General features: G+C 43.8%; 1 protein-coding gene across 1 annotated transcript in view; it reads right to left on the reverse strand.

The window, feature by feature from the left end:
• Positions 1-3,303: 3,303 nt before the first annotated feature.
• Positions 3,304-13,586, reverse strand: part of PKP2 (plakophilin 2) — an 82,347-nt gene continuing 72,064 nt past the window's right edge. Inside the window, exons 12-13 of the mRNA XM_079773416.1 lie at positions 6,491-6,578; positions 3,304-6,341 (exon numbers count right to left, since the gene is read on the reverse strand). Of these exons, the coding sequence (XP_079629542.1) occupies positions 6,273-6,341; positions 6,491-6,578 (157 nt within the window). The 3' untranslated portion in view covers positions 3,304-6,272. The remainder of the gene's footprint in view (positions 6,342-6,490; positions 6,579-13,586) is intronic.

Below are 13,586 nucleotides of genomic sequence, written 5' to 3' on the forward strand. Positions count from 1 at the left end.
TTGTTTCCCATTGGTTGCCAGGTGTATTGTGCGTTAGCGGCGCCCAGGTGAAAATCCGGCTTCTTAGGGATTGAACTGCTTCTTGATGTGAGATTTATGAGGGGGTCTGATCAGCCAGATGTAGGGATGTCTGTTATGCCTCCACCTGCTTCTCTGGGCTAATGACTAGGAGGCATCATCCTGTCTGCAGATTAGGAGCACTCCAGGTGGGAATGAAAACCACATGCTCAGGAACTAGACCTCAATCTACTGAAATCACTGATTTTCCTAATAGACGGTCCATGATTAACTCCAGGCTATCTTAAGAGGAACTGGGGTACTGTGAACCACATAAATAGATTCTGTCCTCCTGTTTATGGTTCTGATCACTGTTGAGTCAAAGTGTTTACTACAGAAGAAGCACAGCCTCTTCAAGAGTCATCTAAGAAAAAAAAGACTATTGATTCAAACAAAAGGTTTGTGACATGCAGCACACCACTCTCTCTCTTCCTTGAGATTTCACAGTGCACATGGCATGTCAGGGACTCTGAGACGTTTTATAATCAAGATTTATAATCCAGGTCTCTCTCTCTCTCTCTCTCTCTCTCTCTCTCTCTCTCTCTCTCTCCTCTCTCTCTCTTTTAAATTAAGTTCTTTATTGTTTAATGTATTACATAAGTCTCCCTTTCCCCCCATTGACCTCTCCCCAGCCGGCCCCAACCCCCAGCACATGCCCTCAACCCCCTACCCCTCGTCTGTGTCCATATGCATGCATACAAGTCCTTTGGTTGATCTCTTACCCCCCACCCCCACCCCCTTCCCTCATAGGTTGGACAGTCTGTTCGATGCTTCTATGACTCTGGGTCTGTTTCTCTTCATCAGTTTATGTTGTTCATTATAGTCCACAAATAAGTGAGATCATGTGATACTTATCTTTCTCTGACTGGCTTATTTCACTTAGCATAATGCTCTCCAGTTCCATCCATGCTGTTGCAAATGGTAAGAATTCCTTCGTTTTTACAGCAGCATAGTATTCCATTGTGTAGATGTACCATAGTTTTCCAATCCACTCATCTGCTGATTAATCCAGGTCTTTTTGATCTTTGTGTAACTTGACCCTTTGCAATTTATTGAAGTATGTGGTATTTCTTTTCACATTAACATTCATAAATACCCCGAAAGAATTTGTGTTCTGAGGAATCAACATTCAGAATCACTTGTCTGAGCCATATTTGCTTTCCTCATTTCTGCCTGGCTTTCTAAGGGGTGTGTGTGTGTGTGTGTGTGTGTGTGTGTGTATGTGTAAAATGGGTAGATGAGGGAAAGGTTGGGACTTTTAACTGAACTGAAAAAAAGAAATTCAAAAGAGATGGACTAAAAAATAAAAGCAAAGACCTCCCAAACCAGGAATGCCACAAAATTTAGTTAGCATTTACTGAGGACATAGTATCAGGTACTGTTTTAAGTGCTTTACAATTATGAAAACATTTAATCCTCAAAACAACCCCATGAGGTAACTACTACTTTCATTCACATGTAATAGATAAGGAAAGCTGAGGCTCGGAGAGAGTAAGTGGAGAAGGCAGTGGAGAACTCACAATTTGAGCTCAGGCTAGCTGGTTTTAGAATCAGTCCTCAATCAATCAACATTCTGTCCTCTGAACTCTCAAAAGAGAGACAAGCCAGAGACCCCAAATTTCCCCAGCATGGAGACATGAGTCTGTCATTATTGGTTCCCACAGGAGCCCTGGTCAGCCCTAGCCCTGTTCATATAACCCCTCTGCACTCTCCAGCTATGTGACTTTGGAATGTGACTTAACCTCTCTCTCTTCAGGTTATTTTCATATCCTACATAATAAAAAGGTAATATGCAAATTGCATCACTCCACTATGCCCACGATTGGGCCGGCTGGAGGCAGGGGGGGCGGGACTCAGGGTGGCTGATTGGCTGGCGGTAGGAGAGGGGGGCGGGGACTCGCGAGTCCCCGCCCTCCGCTCCTCCCACTGGCCTAAACGGCTGGCGCTGCGGGAGGACCCATGGGGCCAGCGGAAGACGCCGGTGGCGGAACTCGGGGTGGCCGATTGCGTGGCTGCCAGCACCAGTTTTCCGCCAGCACCAGTTTTCCTCTGGCCACAACGCCCCCCCCCCCCCCCATCAGAGCGCCTCCCGAGTCCCACCCTCAGCCTTCGGGAGGCGCTCCGATCGGCGGGTGGCCAGAGGAAAACTGGTGCTGGCGGAAAACTGGTGCTGGCAGCCAGGTGAAGGAAAGTCTATTGCATGAAACTTCGTGCAATGGGCTTCTAGTATAAACATGAAAGAAAAAGAAAAAAAATATATACACACTTCAGAGGATGCTATAGGGCATACACAATATGTCTACTATTGTTGAGGGTGTCTCACAAGTCTCTACTCTGTCAGACTAACATAGCACTGCTCTCCAGCTAAATATTGCAGATTCTTTAACTGTATTTCCCAAACTATGGCCTTCAGAATGCTTTCTCTTCTATTTTAAACAGCTCTTATGCCAATAGGTGGCATTTTGAATGCTCTTTCTTGAATAAATCACAAAAAGAGCTTTTTTCCCCCTTATAGTCCTAAAAAGGCTACATTTAATTTCAGAAGAGATTAAATGGTCAATACCAGTATAAACTAAAATGTTAGACCTATTAGTAAAAAAGAACTTTATTTTGAAAAGTTTGTTTCTCGCCATCTGACAGGCTCAGTGGTTGAGTGTCTACCTATGAACCAGGAAATCACGGTTTGATTCTGGTCAGGGCACATGTCAGGGTTGCAGGCTTGATCTCCAGTAGGGGGCATGCAGGAGGCAGCCAATCAATGATTCTCTCTCATCATTGATGTTTCTATCTTCCTCTCCTTCCCTCTCTCTGAAATCAATTTAAAAAAAGTAAAGTGTTTGTTGTGGGAAGGAATCCTACATAATAAAAGACTAATAGGCAAATGGATGGAACAATGGAATGACCGGGTGGGCCGGTGGGCAGCGCCAAGCCAGTCAAGGCAGGTGCCAGCAGGCAGAGGGAGGTGATGGCGATGGGCCTGAAGGGGCAGTGGCAGTAGGGCGATGGGGGGTGGGGCTGGACACTCGATGGCTAGCGCCATCCCCCGATAGGCCCGTGGGTCGCCTTCCACAGAGAGAGGCCAGACTGCGGCTTAGGCCCGCTCCCTCTGGGAGTTGGACATCCCCCTAGGGCTCCTGGTCTGCGAGAGGGCGCAGGCTGGGCTGAGGGACCCCCCTCCCCCAAGTGCACAAATTTTCCTGCCCCAGGCCTCTAGTAAGTATAGATAAAAAAGGAAACAAATTTAAAAAAAAATATTTTTATTGATTTTAGAGAGGAAGGGAGAGTTAGAAACATCAATGATGATAGAGAATCATCGATCAGCTGCCTCCTGCATGCCTTCTACTGGGGATGGAGCCTGCAACCTGAGCATGTGCCCTGACTGGAAATGAAGGCACGACTTCCTGGTTCATGGGTCGATGCTCATCCTCTGAGCCACACAACAAACACTTTAATGCAACAGTTAGTGAGTCTTAAGTTGGGCTAGTTACAGGATCATGTTGGGCATTAGTTGAATGAATGCTGGCATATTTTTCTTCTGTCACTTCAATTAGAACGGAGTCTTTTCTGAAGAAGATACTTTAAGGAGGACATGACCAGATGCCCTCTAAATTCTCTCTTAATCCTCAGATTCTGTGACTGAGGCTTCTTCAATTTTGCATAAAGTACACATATATTGAAGTCCTTGTCATTCCAATGCAGTAAGTTCATCACACATGTTATTTAAAGGAAATTTCATTTATAACTATAATACGCGCGCACACACACACACACACACACACACACACACACAAATATTTCCCATTTCCCTTTTCTTCTAGGAAATTGCTTCTTCAGAGGGTGATTATATTGGTTTTAAAGTGGTTTATCTACTCATGCTGTTTATTTTCCCATCTGACATGTTAATCCCCTCTCTATTTTGTCAGATAATCCTTTAGTTATTCCCATCGGTATAAACAAATGTTTCCAGTTATAGAAATGGTAGCAATATCCCATATTCCCGAAGACCACTCAGAATTCCTGACAAGGCACAGCCCTTTGGAACTCTTAGCACGAATAAATGCAAAGGCCCGCTCAGCTGGTCAGTTCCTTTGGTGACATGGGCACAGTCTGGGTACCTGGGAAATAAAAGAGCTTTGTGTGTGGACCAGTGATCAAAACTGATAATCAAACAATGACCTCCCTCAGAGATGCCCACAGATACAAAGTATGAAGTTTTTGTAAGCAGAGTGACAAAGCAAAACACAGGGATCAAACATAGTCTATCTTTCGTGGTCACAGACTCACTTCTTACTAAAATTTAACAATAGCTAATGCACTTGTATGTCTCTCCATTCTAACATGTTTTAGTCACTAGCTGGTCCTATTTTTCTTACAGGAAGAGTTAGTTGGTAAAGGATTTAGGACTTTAGTTATGGAAGAATTACAAAGTATTAAACTCTTAGTAATTAGATTAAAGTTTATAAGGTCAAATCCTCAAATGTCACATCAATCATATCACATATACTAAGATACACATAAATTAGATGCCCAGATACTAATGCAGGCAACGTTATTTTTGCCTAACTTTGTGCTGAACTTTACTAAACGCTGCACTAGTGCCTTAAAAAATACAGAAACTTCTTGAACAGAAATCAGTTACCTGGAGAAATAAAGATACTCCAAATGCTTATTGTCAAAACTCTGGAAAAAGAGAATTTCTATCTTCAGTATTTTAAAAATGGGTATCAAATAATTTCAGATTAAACTAGGTTAGTAACTTCAATCTTCTCCATTGAGCTATTAAAATGGAAAAAAAATGCAAGTTCTAAATATAATAAAGACTTACGCACACATTCAAATAGAAAATGGCAATTTATTTTCTATTACGCTTTTCTGGACAAAAGGAGATGCATTTTTTCCTTCTTATTTTCTTATAACAAACACTGTCAGATTTCTTTTAAAAAGCATAATAAAACAGAACTGTAGTTGAGAAGACTACTTCTTTATGAATGGCATAAACCATAGTCCAGTTAAAATAACCCTTAATACAGATTCGCCCTAATAGACGATGTTGTCAACTTTTACATATCAGTACTTCTCATATCACTTCTGGGTGGCCTAGACCCCTGTATCCTCAACATAACGTCTTCATTTTTCTTCTCTAGAGGTTTCCTTTACTTAAAATAATGGCTTGAGGAATATTATGAGACTTAGTGGCTTTGTGCTCTTTTCTAAATGTTGGGCAAAGTTGGGCTGGCTGATAAAGTAACTCATTAAAATGAACTGTGTTTTCAGAGCCTTGGGCTGGCCCTGCAGTTTGAGAGACTTTGGTTCCTTTTGTAGCTAAATATAGAGTCCATGCTTCCACCGGCCACTGCAGAGGCTGAGAAAGTCCGGGAAATAGATTACATTGAGTGCTACTGTTCAGAAGAGATTTGCATTTAATGCTGTTGTTATAGGTAAAGTATTTGCTTAAGCAAAAATCTCATTTACTCAATGGTTAGAGGAAACACTGAATTTCATAGCCCAAGTTACTTTTTCTGTAGAAAAGATTTTAAATCTGCTTGATCACTACCTTTCAATTCTTTTTCTTATAGTCATGCATGCTCCATGATTTAAATTTCTTAAGTTCATTTAAAGTCAGAGAAAAAATTCAAGAGGATAAGAACAAGCACAAAGTAATAAAAAACAAACAAAAAACAGTTTTGCCATTAAATTTTTTCCTGGATAACTTAGCAAATATTTGTCCTTTCCATTCTGTTTCAACACTGCAGAGACAATATACTCATGGCCCTCTGGTGAAGCAATGTGCATATAAGTGACAAAACATGGAAACCAGAACATGAAAATGTAGATAAAACTTTTAAAATCCTAGTAATACTACAACAGCTTCTTTCCTTATTTATTCTGTCAACGTCCATTCCACATGAATTCACATTTTGGTTCCAGGAGGCCATGAACTGTAAGCCCTGATCCCAAAGCCCAATAGAGCCTGATGCCAGTATCTTCTGGTGGCAAACTTGTGAAAATCTTCTGGAAGACTAATAAAATCACATTCTGATTATTTGTCTTCTGGATTCGGGGGACCATGGAAATAGAAAAGGATAAAAACAAGGCATGCTTTATTTTTGAGGTTTCTTGGACTGGGAAGTAGAAAAATAGGTGTTTTCCTTTGGGGTTTTCTTGTGGCCGAGAATGGTGAGGTTGGTATTTCTGAGAGCACTTTTTCACTTTCCTCAGTCTTTAAGGGAGTGGTAGGCTTTGGCAGTCCGGCTGTTGACAAAATCTGTCTTCTTAAACTGAGCCTTCGGAATAAGCAAACAAAAATATGAACGGTAACAACATTTTCACACACAAAGTTGCAGTTCTTAGTGATTTCCCACCAGAGACAGACAAGTGGGCCATTAGGACCTGGCTCTGCTAACTAGGACACATGCCTTTTGAGTGCTCTTACCTTCTTGTAGGCATTGTGGAGCTCCGTGTGTGTCCACAGGGCATATAAGAGAACAGAAGCGGCTTTGGTTGCTTTGTTGGAGGCACAGCTGAAAGAAGAAAAGGACATTCCGAGATCAGTGAGAATGAGTCCGAGGCTCCTGGAGGTGGCCGTTGGACGGTCTGTAAATCTTCTTTAACTGCCATTGCTCAGTAGCCATCCATTAAGTCAGGTTATTCACAATGACAAGAAAATCAAGTGGTAAGCTTCAGGCCAGGAGCCACTTTTTAGAAAGTATCATTATTTTTTAAATTTTTATTGATTTCAGAGGGGAAGGAAGAGGAGAGAGAGATAGAAACATCAATGATGAGAGAGAATCATTGATCGCCTGCATCCTGCACGTCCCCCACTAGGGATCTTGACCACAACCCGGGCATGTACCCTAACCAGGAATCAAACCATGACCTCCTGGTTCAAAGGTTGATGCTTAACCACTGAAGCATGCTGGCCAGGCTAGAAATTATTTTGAAAAAAATCTTTTAAATATGTTTTGTATTGATTTTCAGGGAGAGGAAGGGAGAGAGAGAGAAACATTGATGAGAGAGAGCAACATCGTTGATTGGCTGCCTCCTACATGCCCCCTATTGGGGATCGAGCCCGCAACCTGGGCATGTGCCCAGACTGGGAATCAAACTGTGACCTCCTGATTCATAGATTGACACTCAATCACTGTGCCACACCAGCCAGGCAAAAAAATCTTTTAAAACCACTAACAGTGCTAACAAATAAATAGTTTATAGAGCAAATTTTTGCTATTTATAAGCAATATGTTATAAATCCTTAAAATTATTTATAGAAAACAATTTATATTTGTATATTTATATTGTTATTTATAGAACAAATATATTTGTATGTTTATAATGTGTGTGCATGTATTTTTTTTATCATATACGTATATCCTATATAATAAAAGTGTAGTATGCAAACTGTCCCCTTGATCGGGAGTTCATCCAGGAGTTCGACCAGGGGGCAGGGCCGGCTGGGGGAAGGGAGTACCCAGCTGGTAGCCACTAGGGACCCTACCAGTGCACGAATTTCATGCACTGGGCCTCTAGCATATATTTATCTATATCTGATATATATAATGCAAATGCAGGAAAGTGTGACTGAAAAATATATATCCTTCTCTTAGACTGAGTGACCCTATAGGTAGGAATAATTTTTTCAAGTTAATCAAATAAATTCTTGTTGGAGCATTTGTTAAAATAGGTTCAAAATGTCTTTGTTCTTGTGTAGAGCAAATGTCAAATGTGTTCCTGTTTTAAATCCAAGTCACTACTGCATTTGACATTGTATTTAGTTTTTGATGTTCTGCTTTTAAATTTGTCCTAAATTTCCTGTTTCTGGCTGAGGAAAAAATGCTTTCTTTGATCTTTTCCTCTTCTATCACCTGAACTTTCTTTTAACAAAGAAACATATCTTTTATCTTTCCTATCATAGGAGTTTGTAAACATGCAACCGAGAATAGAGAATGCAAAGCTGTACGGAGAAGCGCATGCTGGGCTCCTTCTTCAGCGAAAAGCCTTTCTCTTCCACACCAAACTGGCAGAGGGTAAGGCAGATCGGCACCCTACAGAATTTAGTGACCTCATGGGTTTCTCAGACTAGCTTGTTTATAACCGAGACACTAAATAATCCATGAAAGCTATGCGTCTCTAATATTTAAAACTGGAAAGAGTTCAACAGCAAGTGAAGGGGAACTGAATTTACCACCCCAAAATATGCCTCTCTGGCACGGGATTATTTTAGGCTGATTACCTTTAAGAAACAGCAGACATAGAGAAAGCTCTGAAAACTGAGTGAAGTTACCCTTGAAAGAGACATTTATAAGGAAAATCTCCATTTGTAAGGAGTATCTGTACCAGAAAGTGAGGGATGACAAAATCTTTAGAAAGTTTGATCAATGGAGAAGGCAAGGACTTAAATCTGCCTAACAACCCTTGTTTACTGTGCTTTTCCTGGGAATCCCCCTAAACTGGCCTCCCCTCTTCCCCAGCATCTTTTGTTGGAGGCTTGGGCCATTTCTAGGAGTTACTCAGTTTTCCTGGGTCTCTCCCAAGGATACAGAAGGTCTACACGTTATCAAACTTCTTTTGTTTTTCTCTTGTTAACCTGTCTTTTTTATTGCAGGGGTGTCTCAGCCAAGAACCTAGTGATACCGTTGTAATTAACCTAGTTATTACTAACAGGAAAGGAGCAAAGGGAAGGCCAAATATTATAGACATGTCACTTAGGCAGTTTCACCAGGAAGTGAAAGCTTTACACTCCCCAGGGAGCTGCCAGTCTATTCCCTACAGATTGCTGGAGGAAGGCACTGAACAGGGGGCGACAGATACATGATCCGTGAAGTTTGGGTGACATTGGAAAGGTACTTGTTTGTCAGTCACACCTGGGAAAGAGTCATTGGCCAGAATGGGCGTGGCCACTGAGAGCACAGGAAAATTTAATCCCCTAAACAAAAGAGTTAGCTCTCTTGTTTTTTCTTGGTTCCTCTTATGCTCTTAGTGTGCTGTGCTCTTGGTTGACTCCTGGTTTCGGGGCTCTCACACTCCTGCTTCCTGCATTTACTCACATGACCACCCCTACACACAATGGACTAATGGACTGTATAACTAGCCTGCTGCTGAACTGGACCGAGCTGCAATGTGGGATGGAAACTGTGGACGCTGACTCTGCTTTTAGCTCTACTGAAGCCCCAGCTGCACTTCTTCAAGAACAGGATTCAGGGAAATGGGACTTTGGAAACCTAGGGATATAATTCATCGCAAATAAAAATCACTCATCCTCTCATGTGAGTCTCAAAAAATTCTTTTTCTTGAGATATCATAAGGACTCCACCCCCAATACCTCAATTCCCCCGATAACACTAGAAGGGTAGAGAAAATAGTATTTTTCCTACCCTTCACAAGGGTGTTATATGTATAAAATTTGTTTATAAGTTGGCTGTTGACACTTGGGAACTCATTTATTCAAAGATAAAATGATATAAATGATAATTGGTCCCCAGGCTAGCCCACGTGAAAGGATTTCAACCTAGAATGAAACCAGAGGATATGAAATAGAGAACGTCATGCATGCCCCCTCAGAAGAAGAGAACTTATGAACTGAGAGACTGACTGCCTGTAAATGTCTGATTAAAGAAGACTGAGACTCCCCGGTAGCTTGCTGCAGCATGGGTTACCAGCATTGTTATTTCTCTGCTATTCCTGAATGAACTCAAAATTCTGGCTTGCCTCAGTTAATATCTTCATTTAAGTTGATGCCATAAATTACAGGTCAGTTGTACAACACTTTAGCAAGCAAGGAGCATCAGGCACAGACAGTAGAAATTCTTTGCTGACTTTTTCTCTTTTCTTTTTTTAGACAGGGCATGTGAGGACTGGCTCACAAATGGACACTTGGGGCAACAAAGAAATAACAGATTAGCTCATCCATATGTTGCTAAGCTACAAGAGGTTCCCAAAAGTGATGGTGCTAAGCAGAGGTAGTTAGCTAGTTATTAAGAAAGAGAGGGAGACCAAAGGGATTCAGACATCGAGCTTAATAAACTAGGGAGCTGGATCAAATATTAAGCTTAATAAACTGGGAAGCTAATCACACACTGGGTCTGCTTCACTAGGAAGTTACAGCATCCCATTAAGCTGGATTTACTAGGAGGCTATAGCATTAAACTCATGTACACACTCCAGGTGACCGTGGAGGAGACTTAACCCTCCAAGCAACCAGGAAAATCTTCTTGGGGGGTGCTGCCTGATTATACCAGATTATGGGATGGAAGAGGAAAGAAAATTCCTCTGCTCAGCACATGCACAGTAGAAACAAGATGATGCAACAGAATTCTTAGAAGTCAAATGGCACAGGGAGGAGCGTCTACTTTGAAGCATCCTATCTAATAAAAGAGTAATATGCAAATTAACCATCACTCCATGACAAAATGGCGGCGCCCATAGACACAAGATGGTGGCGCCCAGTCCTCTCAGGCCCGCAAGAGTCCCCCAGTCCCAGGGAAGGCTGCCGCTGTGAGCAGGCAGCGAGCAACCCAGCCTGATGGCCTGGGAGGTGGCTTTGCCCCCCGGTACAATCCTCTCCTAGCCCTGACCCTGGCCGTGGGTCTGGGAGGCGCCCGCGCATGGCCACTGGAATCTGCTGCCTGCCCAGGCCCAGGCCGGCCGTGGGTCTGGGAGGCGCCCGCACAGGGCCGCCGTGATCAGCTGCCTGCCGCGGCCTGGGCTGTGGGCATTCGAGGCACGTGCATGCCCGGCGCGATCCTCTCCCAGCCCCAGCCCGGGCCTTGGGCCTGCGAGGTGTCCATGCACAGCCGGTGCCATCTGCTGCCTGTCTCTGCCTGGGCTGTGGGCCTGCGAGACCCAGGGGCTGCCTATACACCTCTCCCCACCCCTCAGCGATCAGCTCCCATCTGCAGCTGGGGGGTGTAGGCCTGGGAGGCAGCCGTGCCCCCCAGAGCTATTCCCTTCCAGAGGCAGCCTGGGGTGTCAGGCTGCACCCCCATGGAGTGATCCCCCCCACACACTATAGCCTTGGAACTTTCTTTGCCGCCAGCCGAGTGATGGGAGATGGGCGGTGATATCTGGGCGATGCTGCCCAGGAAACCTCTCCCATTGGGTAGAAACTTCTGACCAGGTTAGGGAGGTAAATGGGTTTTGTTTAAAATCTTTAGAAACCACAATGGAAATGTCTGAGGTAGGGTTTCACATCGGAAGTAACTTACAACTAATTTCTGAAGGCAAACCTGGACATTGCAGTTATATTACTGGAGAGTACCCCGAGGTCCGGAGGTTGGCTCTGCAGCGGCGGTGGCAGGTGCTCCCCACCCTGGTTCCTCAGCACCTTGGGCAGGGCTTGAGCCCACCCAGGAAGGCCTTTTCCCCTACAGTTTTCACCAAGGCAGGGAGGTTTTGTAGACATGAATAAGAAGTGCCCACGCACAAGTCCTGAAGATGCCGGGGCCGGCAAAAATTACAATCAAACTGGGAAAAGAGCAAAACCAGAAACACCACCGATCCCAACATAGATCATCTTTTTCTTCAGATGACTGTGTGTTACCCTCTTCTTTGTCTTCTGGAAGCAAGACAGATTCAAGTACTGACGATTCTACCAACGGAAAAGTTAAGAGAAAGAGAGGACAGAAAAGGAATAAAAGGAAAAAAGAAAGAAAAGACAAAAGTTGAAACATCAAGAAAAAGAAAGAAGGAAAAAAGGAAGAAACAACCACATCATATCACCTTTCTAAGGTCTCATGAAATTCCTGTTTAAGTTTATTTTATGACACTTTTAGTTTGGGTTTACATTTTTACTGGTTTGTGAAGACCACGGCAGGTACACTGTCCAATATGTTAAAGAAAAAAACCCTATCTAATAAAGAGAAAATATGGAGGGGAGAGCATTTGGGGGTGACCGGGCTGTCAGGGGAAGGCAGTTGGGGACGACTGGGCCGGCAGGGGAACAGTTAGGCATTGATCAGGCTGGAAGGGGAGTGGTTAGGGGGTGTTCAGGCTGGCAGGCAGAAGCGGTTAGGGGAAATCAGGAAGGCAGGCAGGCGAGCAGTTTGGAGCCAGCAATCCTGGATTGTGAGAGGTATGTCCGACTGCCCATTTAGGCCCGATCCTACTGGTAAGATCGGGCCTAAACGGGCAGTCGGACATCCCTTGAGGGGTCCCAGATTGGAGAGGGTGCAGGCTGGGCTGAGGGACACCCCATCCCTGTGCACGAATTTCATGCACCGGGCCTCTAGTGTGAAATAAAAGCCAAAAGGTGACATAAAAAGGCAGAGCCTAGCCTGGAAAACTCTGGGAAGAGAATCAGATTGGATAGGGGGCATGAAAACCTGGTAGGTCCAGGAAAGGGATTGGTTAAGGGCAGGGCCCAATGAGAGCCCAGGAGAAGTCAGGAAGTGTGTTGGATGGTTTGAGGGACACCTTGCTTATTATGGAGAACCAAGAAAATACATGGAGGATTATCAGAAGTTTCAAGGAAGTTGCTGCTAGAGCCTGCCCGCCCTCTACATCCCCGAGGGTGTATTATTTCCCTTCACCCCAATAAAAATCTTACCACTACATTTAAACTTCTCCATGCATGAGCCCTTTGAAATTTCTTTCTTGAGACACTACAAAAGAGCCCACTTTCACCAGCAACAATAGTGTGTACTCCAGTGTGCCTTTTACGTCTGAGTACTCAAATAAGTAAAATCATATAGTCTTTTGGAAATTTGCTTAGAAGTTTGGATGACTACTGCAAATAGTCATTTCTGTTTTGCAGCAATAATCCCCTTTTTCCCACAAAGACAGACCAACTGCTGTTTGCCAGGCTCTGGGAACAGGTGAATATTCCCTGCTCCTAGGGAACTGACCTTCTAACCAGGGCTCCTTTTAATCGGGGGACTCTGAATGGGGTCTTCCCTCCCATGAGCTTTGCCAGAGGGGCGCTCAGAGCACAAGGGTTTACACTGGGTGGGGCTGTCGTAGAGGGCACAGGTGATCATCCAGGATGCCACAGACCCCTCTGCTCACCCTTGTGTGGCCAAGCACATGCTTGTCCATTACAGGTGAAGTCCATTTGCTTTGCAACTCATTAGAACTGGGCTATAACACTTCTGTTTTAGATATTTATAAAAGTAAGTTGTCTTTAACAAGTCACACAATTCAGAATTGTATAAAGAGAAAAAGATAATGATCTTCATGCTCTCTTTAAATCCTATCACTCTAAATTAAGTAATACTAATAATTTGATTATACAAGGTTTTTCATTCTCTTTGTTTCTTTTTATTTTATTACTAGAGGCCTGGTGCATGAAATTTGTGCTCGGGGTGTGGTGGGGGGGGGCGTCCCTCAGCCCAGCCTGTGCCCTCTCACAGTCTGGGAGCCCTCAGGGGATGTCTGACTGATAGCCACTGCACTCGGCAGCTATGAGCCCTGTGGGTGTGCACTGACCACCAGGGGGCAGCTCCTGAATTGAGTGTCTGCCCCCTGGTGGTCAGTGCACGTCATAGTGACCGGTTGTTCTGCCGTTTGGTCTATTTGCATATTAGCCTTTTATTATA

This window comes from Cnephaeus nilssonii (assembly GCF_951640355.1).
Source record: "Cnephaeus nilssonii genome assembly, chromosome: 6".
Lineage (NCBI taxonomy): Eukaryota > Metazoa > Chordata > Mammalia > Chiroptera > Vespertilionidae > Cnephaeus > Cnephaeus nilssonii.